The 12,907-nt window shown below is 32.8% G+C and overlaps 3 protein-coding genes across 11 annotated transcripts in view; 1 reads left to right on the top strand and 2 right to left on the bottom strand.

Annotated features, from left to right (window-relative positions):
- Positions 1–945: 945 nt before the first annotated feature.
- LOC120771084 (U4/U6.U5 small nuclear ribonucleoprotein 27 kDa protein) lies at positions 946–4,644 on the bottom strand. The gene is made up of 3 exons (XM_040098909.1): positions 4,544–4,644; positions 4,091–4,467; positions 946–2,636 (listed from the first exon to the last, which is right to left on the bottom strand). Exons 2-3 carry the CDS (start codon positions 4,327–4,329, stop codon positions 2,354–2,356), a joined length of 522 nt encoding a protein of 173 aa, XP_039954843.1. The 5' UTR covers positions 4,330–4,467; positions 4,544–4,644; the 3' UTR covers positions 946–2,353.
- LOC120771083 (eukaryotic translation initiation factor 6) lies at positions 2,804–3,956 on the bottom strand. Its single transcript, XM_040098907.1, has one exon. It carries the CDS (start codon positions 3,654–3,656, stop codon positions 2,916–2,918), a length of 741 nt encoding a protein of 246 aa, XP_039954841.1. The 5' UTR covers positions 3,657–3,956; the 3' UTR covers positions 2,804–2,915.
- A 678-nt stretch (positions 4,645–5,322) lies between the features above and the next one.
- Positions 5,323–12,907, top strand: part of LOC120772466 (protein hu-li tai shao) — a 76,479-nt gene continuing 68,894 nt past the window's right edge. For 8 of the 9 annotated variants that reach the window (XM_040101095.1, XM_040101096.1, XM_040101097.1 and 5 more), the window contains exons 1-2: positions 5,324–5,419; positions 6,678–7,080. The gene's annotated coding sequence lies outside the window, so the exon portion shown is untranslated. Of the gene's footprint in view, positions 5,420–6,677; positions 7,081–12,907 lie in introns of all 9 variants that reach the window. The other variant, XM_040101104.1, reaches the window with a different exon arrangement.

Genomic DNA, 12,907 nt, shown 5'->3' on the forward strand with positions numbered 1-12,907 from the left:
TAACTAAAGCACATATAATAATATTAATTATACATTTTTGTTGTGTTATTTAAATTAACAACAAACCAAAGGCAAACATTTTTCAAAAGTCTGTTTTGTTTACGAAAATAAAAAGTGAAAATTGCAACCAAAATGAAACAGAAAGTATTATTATTTTCTTTTTTATTAAAGTAAAACGTTAATATTAAAAGAATAAAAAATGTGAAAAAATCCCTGCAATTTCGTTTAACTATAGCTAAGTTGTAAGTATGTGTATGGGGGTGGATGAGCCAAAACGTTATTAGGTTTATGCCAAATCTCAACTATTGCGATTTGTGGTTTTACATACATACTTGTCTGTATACATACATATACATATATGTATATATGTATATATTTTATGTAAAAAATTGTACGTGCTATTGTAGCAATTACATATATGTATATATTCCTGTTAATATATGTATGTATATTCAAAAGTAAATGTTTTTTCCTTATTCTTAATAGCTGTTCAAAAAATTGAGCTTACGAGTTATGGCTGATATGCTGGATATTCAAGAATTCTTCGTATATAATTTAAAAAGTATCGCGAAATTTCGGATTATTTGTTTATAATTTCGTTTTGAAATATCGGTATTTCTTCAAATTATGCACTCAAAGAAATTTTATTATATTAAAATATAGCGTTTCAAGCATTAAAGCCAAAAAACTGATATTTTTTAATTATAATTGTTAGAAAAATTAATGCTTATACACATTTTTACAAATTAAAGGTCAAACAAAATTATACCAGCATATCTCTCGCATTGCGTTCTATTCAATTCCCGCTCGATTTCCTTTTAACGCGTGTATCAGTTCTTTATATCACTAACTGTTGTTTATTACAAACATTATTTACTATTGTTTTTTTTTTTGTTTAGATGTTAACGGCACTTGCATGTGAATAAAATGTTGAAAACTGTAGTCTTCAGTAAAAAAAAGCTTCACACTCTATTACTCTGTATAAAAATGTTTAAATACATATTTTACAGTTATTTTCATGTTTCAAGTATGTATGTGTGTATGTATGTAATAACTACCATTGTAACAAATCTTTTTGTAATAATTATATAAATCCCTGGCTATTGCATATTTGGTCTATTGTAGTTGGGTTTATTTGAGGGGTGAATGGGTAAAAAATTGTATGGGGTAGGGGTAAGGCTAGTTATGTTGGGTAGGATAAGTAAGGTTCGGGTCAGTTATGTTATTTGTGTATATATAGTTTCTATATTTGTAAAAAAAAATATTTTGATAAAAAATTGTACTATTGCAGTGTATGGAGGATACTAGGGGGAGTTATGCATTGAGATGCGTGCTGGGATATATTTATGTATTTCTATAGGAGTTTATGGGAATTTGTTGTTGTATTGTATTGTTATGATTTTCAAATACTTCAAGTAATTGTTGTACATAAAAAATTTCGTGACGGCCAAAACGTACCAAGTATTTAGTAAAATTTTAATTCAACTGTGTGAGACTTACAAATTTCTTTTACTTTATGGAACTAAAATGAATCAAGTGCAAGAGTTCAGGCGATATTCAAAACGAAGCGAAATTCTGTCCATTTTATAAAAAAAAAAAATTGGTAACAATTACATTTTGATAGTATGTATTGCTATAAATCATATTTAAAAGCAATCGATGCAACTGGCAACAACGTAAGTACTTTCGCCTTAATTCATTTCAGCCTTAAAACATTTGAAATTTTCATGTTTCAAGTGATTTTAATTACTTTAAATATTCAAAAAAAAAATTACTGAAATCTCGTTGTTCTCTATTTACGAGATTGAATTGAGAAGAGTGAATTTGCTGCTTCGGAAATTTTTAAAATAATTTTCCAAGCAAAATATTAACATCAACTCACAATAAATTTTTAAGTATGAGCACAAAATGTATATGCATGTCTATTTTGGAATTATGCCTCTCTATAACTCGTAAAGCATAAATACTGCCAATATTGGCACTTGTTTCAAATGATGCAGCTCCTGGGCAGCTTTTCAACTCTTCGCAGTCATGTCACATTTATAATAGATTACTTACTAACTATGAGAAAACTTAAACAGGACAATACAAAAAAAGTTTAATATTTTAAATATTAATGAGGTATGTGTGGTGGAAATTTTGAAAATTGAATTTTGTAAACCGGTCTATTGCATAAAATTGCAGGATTGTCTTGTGCATGCTGCTGTAGATGTGATTGCTGAGCACTACAGCAGACGCACTACTAAAAAATATAGTAATAATAAAAACATTAGTACAAGAGCGTGCGTCGATATATCGCCAGTGTGTATAGACTTGTGTGGGTACACGCGTTAGTTCGCGCTTTGACAACGTGTTATGCCACAAAGTCCAGCGGCCGATTGAAGCCACCTTTGCGATTCATATATTGACGATACTTGCGCTTTAAGATAACATGCACTTCACCAACATCGTTGCCTTCAACCTTCTTGTTTTTGGTGGTATCGAAAGTGCAGAATCCCATTGTTTTCAGCATTTCTACTTCTTCGGGTGATTTACCTTCCAAATCGGCTTCTGTGATTTTGGGACGTTCAGCGGCAGCGCCGCGTCGCCCAGACGACGTAGACGCCGAAGTAGATGGGTGTCCGCGAGAACGCGATCTAAATACAATAAGGGTGGTGTTTAGTCAATTTTATAAACCTATAACGAACTAAATATAAATAAATTAATAACTAAAGCACTTATATTTCGATTACGGCATTTGGGTATTCAAAGTCCAATATGGACTGACCATCGTTTCAGCATTTTCTTAGAAAAAAACTTGAAATTAATATTATGTACTAACTATAAATTTATTTCGTATATTTTAGTGTTACAAAAAGTGTTATAATCAATATTATTTCGGATAAGCTTCGTAGAAGATCTCCAGCATGCAAAATTTAAGACATCCCTTCAATGAGTGCGGCACGCTCCTTCGCTCGTCCTAATACGGCGGGACCGGATTGATTCAGTTTGAACGCGCGTTCGATAACGAACATTTCGGTGGCAGTTGAACTCATACCCACAAATGATAGCCAATCGTTTACAACCATGCCGGCTGCCAGCACATCACTGCCACGATTTACTGTGCCTGCCACCAACGGCACTTGCAAGAGTGATGATAATTCATCTTGATCTTGTATACTGGTTTTTGGATGTACCATACCACCCAAATTACTGAGCACGGCATATGAACCTACGAGCGGGGTTTCGGCAATTGTTTGCCTGAACACTTCCACTTTCAATACATCACCGATAATTTCTTCAGTTTCTTTGTCAAGGTCGGGATGCACTAGAGCAACATAGTCATTGCAGGCGATTACATTTCCCAGTGCTGAAAGACGTTCTTCCACGCGCTGTATTTTCACCGAATCTGGTAATGTGTTACGCAGATGCTGTAGTTCTACATCTGTAGTAGAATGTGGCACAAGTAATCCATTGCGATTACCTACTGTGAGGCGACCAATAATACGGCAGCCACCAATGCTAGCATGCACAACAGGAATGGTCTCCGCCAATTCACTTTCGTACACACTGTAAAAAGCCTCAGAGCCACCAACAGCTACTAGGCAATATGCGTTTGTTAGTTTGCTAAAAACACCGATGTCATCGTTGTTCTCAAATTGTACTCGTAATGCCATTCTGGTTATTATCTATTCAATTTCACTCTTTTTCACTTCAACTGTTACTTTACGGATTTAGTGTTGACTCAGTAATAATGAAGTTTACCAATGGTAAATGAGTTTATAAACTATATAATTAAATTTTGTGATGAAATCCTTTGATATCTTCGGAAAATTTCGTGAAGTATTTCACTTCACGTGGTAATGTCAAAGAATTATGTTGAAATGTCAAAATTGACATAAAATGCGGTACGAAAAATGCGAGGGAAATGTTAACCATAGGGTTGCATTTCGGTGAACATCCCTAAATATTTACTATTTCATCAAAAACCATTCATTATCGCAAATAAATTTTAAAACTATACTTATTATAAATAGGCAGATAGAAAAATGTTATACTTAGTTCTGTGACGTTTCTGTCTTGGGTTAATACACTACACTTCATTATTCACCTAGAACGGCGACGACTTGCTCTGTCTCGCTCCCGACTGCGGCTGCGGGTCCGGTCTCGATCCCCTCCACCACCACCTCCTCTGTCATGTGAACGTCTACGCAAAGCACGACTACCGCCAGCCCCTGTTTCACGTTCCCGCTGCCTTTCACGTTCTCTAGAGCGCCGTTCTCGACGCTTTTTACGTTCAGAACGCTCTTTTTCACGTCGTCGATGCGATGGAGATGGACTACGTCCCATTTCTGTTTGAGTAGGTTTGTAAAGGATAAGGAGGTAGTTGCAACACTATACTTTGGCGCTTTCTACTCGTGCTTGCAGACGCCTGTAGTGAAAACGTTTGCTATTGTTTTCCGTAATAAATCACTTTCTTGAGAATGCCTGTCACGCCAAATCAATTGATAATGTTGTAGTTTACTATTTGCCTGATTTAATTATTCATTATAAAAGATCTTACCGTATATAATGCTGTGTCCTACTATATAATTTTGACACCGGCATTAATAATTTTAAACTTAAAAACTAAAATAAAAACTATCACACCAAGCGCGGCGTCTCGTCCCCTTTTAATTACTGCTTCTTCATATCGACATAACGGCCTTGCCGTTCACAATGGTACAAAAGTAGGGTGGCAAAGCTGCTAGATTACTATTAATGTTGAACAAGTAATAATTTCTGAAAATATTGAGATAATTCTCTTAAAATTTGTTCTATTATATAAAAGTAACGTTTAATAAATTTGAAATATGTTATTTTGCTTTCTATTTAATTTTTTTGAAACTTTAATAACGAGAACATTTCAATATAAAAAATAACAGCGGGTATGCATTGAAATTAAATGCCATTCGTAAGGATCTTCATGTTAATTTTTTTTATATAAAGTAGATATAAAGAACTTCATAGCGCATGTAAATCGTTTGAATTGGATTGTGGTAATCAGTAGATTAGCTCTGTTAGATGCCAATTAAGGAAAGAACTCCGTTTATTTTACGAATTAAAAGTTTTGCATTCGCGGAAAAAATCTGGCAATATACTGTAATAGCAACTCTGAAGTTTTAAATAACCCATTATTTCTCCAGCCAACTTCGATATGACATCATTCTCAATAAATTTCTTATTTGAATGAACAAATGCCAAATTAATAATAGTGCGTATTCACTCTTGCATGGGAGCTATTGGCACCGGAAAACCGACGCGAATGCAATTGGAAAATTGAGCCATAGGTAATTTTAGGCGAATCAGAACAGAATAGAAGGAAAAGCGGAATCGAACGAACGTCAACTCGAGTGTTTGCGCTGGAGTAGCTCTAAGAAAACGAACGTCGAAAATTGTTGTAAGGCTTTAATTAATCGGTTTTAAATATTTTGGGGAAAACTAGTAAATATAAAATACAAATGAATAGCGTGTATAAACTTAAGACGGTGTCTAGCTAATTAATGCAAAAAATGTATTGCGTGGATTAATGAGTAAAACTGTGATAAATATTGCGCGGCGATTGAAAGTGAAAATTCTGTGTAAATTGAAAAAAAAGATTGGCCAGACACAGGCATTGAAAATCGATGAGAATCATTTGACACTGCATATCTATATTTTATTTTTTATCAATATATTTTGCGGTTTTGTTGCGAACCGTTTAATAAACCGGCAAACGCCCACTCGTTTTTTGCCAGCAGATTTTATTATTAATATCAGTAGTGGCTAAAAGGTCGGCAATGACATAATCGTGCAAATAGTGATATACATATTTGTATAGAAACATTTTTTTATTTAAAATGTCGGATTGTATTGCTTTCCAAGTGATTTATTTTAATACAACTATGCTAGTAACGTAATCCCTCTAAATAGCTACAGGCTACACAAAATAATCCTTAATTGCAGACAACTGTCTCAATAGGGCGTATGCTTTGGCAGATTTTTTTTTTTGCTACTTATAAATTACCCTATTTGAAACAGTAAAAGGGAAATTTATGGTAATAACAACATCACGGAAAAGTGGTTTTAGCTTCGCGTGCTATTACTGATGGCGTCCAACAGAGTTGCCGTTTGTTATATCCACTGTAAATGGTTTACCAGCTTGGCTGTTGAACACATATTGAATACGAATGTAAATGTGTATCGAAATATTTCTCGTTATCATTTACAATTTTTTCCCACTTTTTTGGTATGGAAACATTAATGCGTTTCTTATTTGATTTTCGCATTTAATATCTTTGCTTTCCTTTTCTGAAATTCCATTTTATTCACGAATTTCTTTTTTTTTCATTTTCCAATTTGAAAAATTCCCTCTATTCCCCTTTTCGTTTGTTGGAGCAACGTAGACTGAAGTTGAGTGAATTCGTTCGCAAAGCCAATTTGAGTATCGTTTTGTCGACGTTCGGATTGTCAGCCGTTTCGTTGTTTCGTTCTAGTTGCTCTATTCGTTTTAGAGTGCGTGTTGCGACATAGCGGTATTGTATTTGTTTCCTTGCTGGCGCTAAACGCTTCAATTAGATATAATTGTCGAAAGAAAAATTAAATAAAGAGAAAAATAGGCCGGCTCGTGACAAAGTCCGAAATTAATTTTAAAATTATATATTCCTTGTTATATTTAGTGCAAATTTGTGCGAAATTCTGACAGAACCGTTTGATAATAAAAGGCAGTCAATAAGAAAAATCAACATAGTTCCGCGCAAATATTTCAAAAAAATAAAATTACAGCGGACGACAACAGTGGTAGCTAATGCGACAGAAAAAGTGAAAATTTGGATGTGTTTTTAGTGTATGTGTGAAAATTTCAAGTTTAAAAAAATTCAATAGAAAAAGTATAAAAAAAAAAAACATTTTTATTTTATTTTCTGGCAAAGATCGGGTTGAGTTTGAGAGCCGAACAAAAAGAAAATTATTTTATAAGAAAAGTTAAAAAGAGGACTACAAAGGCAGCCAGCGCACGCACTTGTGACAGGAGAAAAAGGTTTAAAAGTGAAGGCAATCGCAGATAAAATCACGCAATAAAAGGTATGTGAAAATTGTGCGTAAAGATAAATGAAAAGACGAGTTAACGAATAAAATGTTTTGGCATCAGAAGAAACGTTGTTATAATACGGTTGGTCAAATTTTTGATTGAAGATTAAAATGAAAATAATGTATAGTAATAAAAAAAGAAAGACGGAAATTTTTACATAGAAATAAAATTAACAAAGTATATCGGCGTTCCTATCCAATATTTTTTTTAAATGTTAGTAAGTAACATTACAATTTATTATTGACTTAATATTTGGGAAAATTAAAATCCAAAGTACCTGCATTAATTTTGTAACATTTTTTCTTATAAGCATGTTACTAACATTATTTAAAGTAGTAGCACACTATTAAATTTTGTATAATAAAAATTTGCTAGTTTAAAATGACGTCATGTTTTTTTAAATTTGCTATGTGCCACCCTACTCGCAGGCACAATTTTGAGTAATGCCATACCGCATCAAAAATTGCGGCTGCGCTGCCTATACTGTTATTATCTTTGCTTTCAGCTTCTTACTCTTATTCGTTCGTGCTCGCATGTGCTCTATTGCCCACTATTTACCGAAAAGCTCCTCTCATTTCGTGGTTAATGTTGTTGTTATTTAACATGTTTGCTACCGTTCCGTTTGTTTATTGTTAGTGTAAATGGATTGTGTGTTTGCCGCAACAAAAATACACGTACGAATGTCATCATCGATTCTTCTTATTTACTTCCACTGATTCGTATTTTTGGGTTTGGTCTGATTTATAATTCACATATTGACGTCAAATGCAAGTTTAAACTCGTCAGTTAGTTTTTAACATAAAATTCCTTTAAAAATGTTGCTAAAACAATTTTATTTTCGTGCATATTACATAAATATAAATTATTTTACAGTTATACCATTTAAATTTATATTTAAAAAAAATGTTGAATCCTAACACATACTTCGCTTTTATAAAAGCCTGTTTAGTTTTGATATATGTATGTATGTACATATGTATGTATACATTTGTTGTATACTAAACAACTTCTAAACTTAAAAATGCTAACTAATTATAAAAAAAACATGAATATTATATAGAACATATTTTTAGATTGTAGACACTGTATACAAATTTTATTTTGTATAATATATTGCATACGTTGTTATTTGTTAAATTTGTACATATAGCGTCTGTTTAATATTTGCATTGTCGTCTGTTGTTAGCGAGAAATTGGTAGAAGGGTGGGAAGCTAAGCGTGGGCGGACATGCACATTGAAAGGAAACATTAGTTGAAAGCACCTATATATGTACATATGTATGTACTTGAGATTTTCTGCAACAAAAGTAAAAGAGAAATCTTCCAGCGATATTTTTTATAAATCTGTAGGAAGTTAGTGCGCTAACTTCGCATATCTGGTGCGTCATCAGCATAATGCAATGATAAATATTAGTGTTCCGAAATTAACAAGTCAACATACATTAGTTTCATTAGGGATATACCCAAAATAACGACAAATCAAAACAACGACAAATCAGAATACCGAAAACTTTGTCAGAATTCTAAATTTCGATATTTTGACTAACGGCATTACAATATATACCCGTTTCATTAATTCAACATATATAAACATATAACAATAATAGCATAACATCGTGTGAAAACATATTTTTTAGGAAAATCCAAAGTACTTATAATTAGCATACCTATATTCATTACACTATAATTTGGGTCTTTATGATTCACATTCCTTACACAATTTTATAGATTTTCCTATGCTTCCACTGCCGGCCTTTTACTTTGCGTGACCATTCGAAAGTTATCAATTCTCTTAATGTAAAACATGAATGAAACTTGTTGGATGATTTGCACATCACAACTTGCTAACTATGTCTGGATCTAGAATACATTGGTATTACACATACATATATTCGTAGAAACACGCATGAAATTGTTTATATACACAAGTGCGTAAAAAAATATTAAGAAAACAAAGTCATAAGACAAGTTAAAAATGTGGGTCAAATCCACAAAGCAAGGCACGCGACACCGACACCAATATCAGTATACATATGTATGTAAGTACATACACACCTGCTCAAAATAATAGTTACACAATACGTTTTCAAATAAAGCTCATCAGTAATAAGTTTTATTTAAATTTTTAGGAAAAACGAAAACGTACTAATATTTTTCAAATATTTACAAGTTAAATTAAATAAACTTCATTTAAAAAAATAGCAAAACAAAGAAATGTTGATCCAAAAACATTTCATAGCTAAATTTTATTTTGGAAAAACAAATTATCATAAAACAGTTTTTTTGTATATTTAACATTACTTAGTTTATAGGCAGTATATCCACCATTATTTTGGATTAGTTTATTTATTCGTTTGGGCATACTACTGATTAAAGCCTGACAGGTTTCTTTAGGTATCTCATACCAAGTTTTTTGTATGCACTTCCATAATTGGTCTTTGATAGAGAAAGATTGGCTCGCCAAATTTGTTTTTAGTTCTCCCTATAGGTTTTATATTGGATTTAAGTCCGGGGATTGGCTTGGTCACTTCAAAACGTTAACATTATTGTCCTCAAAATATTTTTTAACCAGTTTGGAGGTATGTTTTGGGTCATTATCTTGCTGATATACCCAACGTAATGGTAAGTTTTCTTCAGCATAGGGTATCATGACATTTTCAAATATTTCCTTGTACTCCAACGCTGTCATTTTGTTAGTTGTCGGGTATATAAGACCTACTCCATACCAAGAAAAACATCCCCACACCATGACGTTTCCACCTCCGTGCTTCACAGTTTTTTTATGAATCGAACGTGAAACTCCTTTCCTTTTGGACGACGCACAATTCTCTCACAGTCATTTCCAAAAAAATTTATTTTCGTTTCACCGCTCCATAAGATGTTTCTCCACTTTTTTTTATTCCCTCAGGTCCTGACCAATCTGAATGATTTCTTGCAAAGTTTCACCCCATATCTAAATTTTTTGATCGTATTAATGGAACATTTCTGGCTATTTGTCCTGGTAGCTTGGTCTTTTGCAAACGCCTGCGAACTGTTTGAGCACTTACTACATTTCTAATTTCTGCTGCTATCACCTTCGACGACTTGAATGGGTCCTTTTTACAAATAGTTACAATGTGGCGATCAACAACTGTACTCGTTTTTTGTGGCCTTCCACGAGTCTCTCTACAAGATTTTTGCTCTAAAGCATTTTTAACAAAATTAAGAGACCTTTCCATTAATTTCCCAGTTTCCCGAAGCAACTTTCCTTGCTTTCTGAGGTTTGAAACCAGCCGGGCTTCTTCAACAGTGCAATGTGCCTTCAGACCCATTTGATTAAAAAATAATTTAATTTATCTTCAGCATTTTGAGCTTTAATGAAAGAAAACTTACCAATCCAGATAAAAAAACTTGAAAACCTGGATAAAATTAACTTTGTTTTCACAAAAAGCTAAGTTCACTTATGTGTATCTATTATATTGAGCAAGTTTTTTTCCTGAGTATTCACGCAAAACTGAAATACGCATTATCTCGGGGATTCACATGCTTCATTCTCTTAGAAAGGGCAATGGCATATTATCTTAATTAAACTTACAGCATAACTTGTGTCAAAAAGCCCATAAAAAGTTTTTTAAACTATTGAGAGTACTAAGTTTTATAGTGTAACTATTATTTTGAGCAGGTGTGTATATAGATTTGCCGGCAGACTGTTGCGTCGGCCACTGCACCTCACTGACATCTAAGCACATTTGGCGTCTCAGCGGCGCCTACTATTAAAACCACAGCAGGACGTGAGACAAGTAGGCAGTGTTGAGGCGGCAAATTCAGCAACTAGCTTATAAATGTGACTCGAATAAATATTTTGTATTTGTAGTGGAAATCAATTGCAAATAATATGTTAACGTACACAACTATAGCCTAGAAGAGATGATAACTGCCTGTATACTAATTATTTGCTGATTAGCGAGGTGTTCCTTAAAATGTAAAAATTGCTTGCAAGCTGAAATAAATACGTTTTCTGTTATGAGCAGTTTCGTTTGTGTTAAAATTCTTAACCATATAAAGTTGGCACATGTTCGCTTACTTATCTTATCGCTTAGTGTTGATAACATGTGTATGTATGCATGTATGAATGTACATAACCTGTCAAACATTGCAAAAACTACTAAAAGAAAACCTGCCGACTACGGCATAAACGCAAGCAAGTAGTCACCTTACATGTAAGTACATATCTAAGTATGTAGTTTGCAAAGCAAACGGTGAAAATACTCAAGTGCCACAACAAGTGATAAAACCGCGTGAGCTGTTTAGTAATTTCATTATTATTTTTCATTTATTTTATAGTGTGTCAATTCAAAAAAAATTTTATTGAAACGTGCAATATTCCAAATTTTTTTACTTTTATTGATTTGACCCAATGGTATTTCTATTGTATAAATTTAATATTTATTAATAACATTACAATATGATTAATTCCATTCATTTATATGAATGGGTCAAGCGGGCGTTGTCCCTTACTCATACGCATTGCTCACAACACACAGGCACATATGTACATATATGTACATTCATACATACATATGTACATTCCTATGTACATACATACATGTTTGTCTCCTCGCTTCTTACGTTGTTTCTACCTAAATGCCGGACTTGCGCAATATTTCAGTTGTCTGCGTAAAGCGTGTTATTTGTTTAACATTTGGCTTATATTTTATTAAATTTTTTCATTACTCCCTTGTCACATACTTCTACCCGTTTTGTCTTTTTTAATATCAGTGTAGATATCAACTGCTTTCAGCAATAGTTTGGTTTAATTTTTCCTTTCTGTATATGTGTATGTATTTAGCTACCCCGCCCAAAAAATAGCATATCTGATTACGTAATTAATTAATGTTGCATTTACCTTACGTATTTCAGATTATTGAAATCTTAAATTTAAATATTTATTTTGTCATAAACTTTTTCAAGATTATTTATTTATTATTATAATTTTTTTAATTTTAAGTTAGTTAAATTTTTGAGAGTTTAAATTAATTAAATTTTAGAGAATTTAAATTAATTAAATTTTGGAGAATCTCGGCAAAGAATTAGTTCAACTAGTACCTTTCAATTAAATTAACAGTGTACTAACCGCAACTAATGCAACTTTTTTACTATGATATTACCCGAAATCACGCTTGCAAATAATGTATTAAAAATTTGATTGAAACAATAATTTTATTGCCTAGTACCGGAATTATATAAAATAAAAATTTTTGGTCCCAAAAATCTAATCAAAAATTAACAAGTAAGGAAGGGCTAAGTTCGGGTGTCACCGAACATTTTATACTCTCGCATGGTAAAGTGATAATCGAGATTTCATTATCCGTCATTTACATATTTTTCAAATACCGTATTTGTGTAAAGTTTTATTCCGCTATCATCATTGGTTCCTAATGTTTATACTCGTATTATACAAAGAAGGCATCAGATGGAATTCAAAATAGCTTTATATTGGAAGAAGGCGTGGTTGTGAACCGATTTCAGCCATATTTCGTACATGTCATCAGGGTGTTAAGAAAACATTATATACCGAATTTCATTGAAATCGGTCTAGTAGCTCCTGAGATATGCTTCTTGGTCCATAAGTGGGCGGCGCCACGCCCATTTTCAATTTTTAAAAAAGCCTGGGGCAGCTTCCTTCTGCCACTTCTTCCGTAAAATTTAGTGTTTCTGACGTTTTTTGTTAGTCGGTTAACGCACTTTTAGTGATTTTGAACATAACCTTTGTATGGGAGGTGGGCGTGGTTATTATCCGATTTCTTCCATTTTTGAACTGTATATGGAAATACCTGAAGA

Source organism: Bactrocera tryoni, chromosome 3 (genome assembly GCF_016617805.1).
Source record: "Bactrocera tryoni isolate S06 chromosome 3, CSIRO_BtryS06_freeze2, whole genome shotgun sequence".
Lineage (NCBI taxonomy): Eukaryota > Metazoa > Arthropoda > Insecta > Diptera > Tephritidae > Bactrocera > Bactrocera tryoni.

Excerpts from the sequence above, each read along its gene's own strand:
- LOC120771083 (XM_040098907.1), bottom strand. The coding sequence starts at position 3,656 with ATGGCATTACGAGTACAATTTGAGAACAACGATGACATCGGTGTTTTT.
- LOC120771084 (XM_040098909.1), bottom strand. The coding sequence starts at position 4,329 with ATGGGACGTAGTCCATCTCCATCGCATCGACGACGTGAAAAAGAGCGT. Across the intron at positions 2,637-4,090 it reads GCAAGTCGTCGCCGTTCTAG|ATCGCGTTCTCGCGGACACC; the intron begins GTGAATAATGAA and ends TATTGTATTTAG.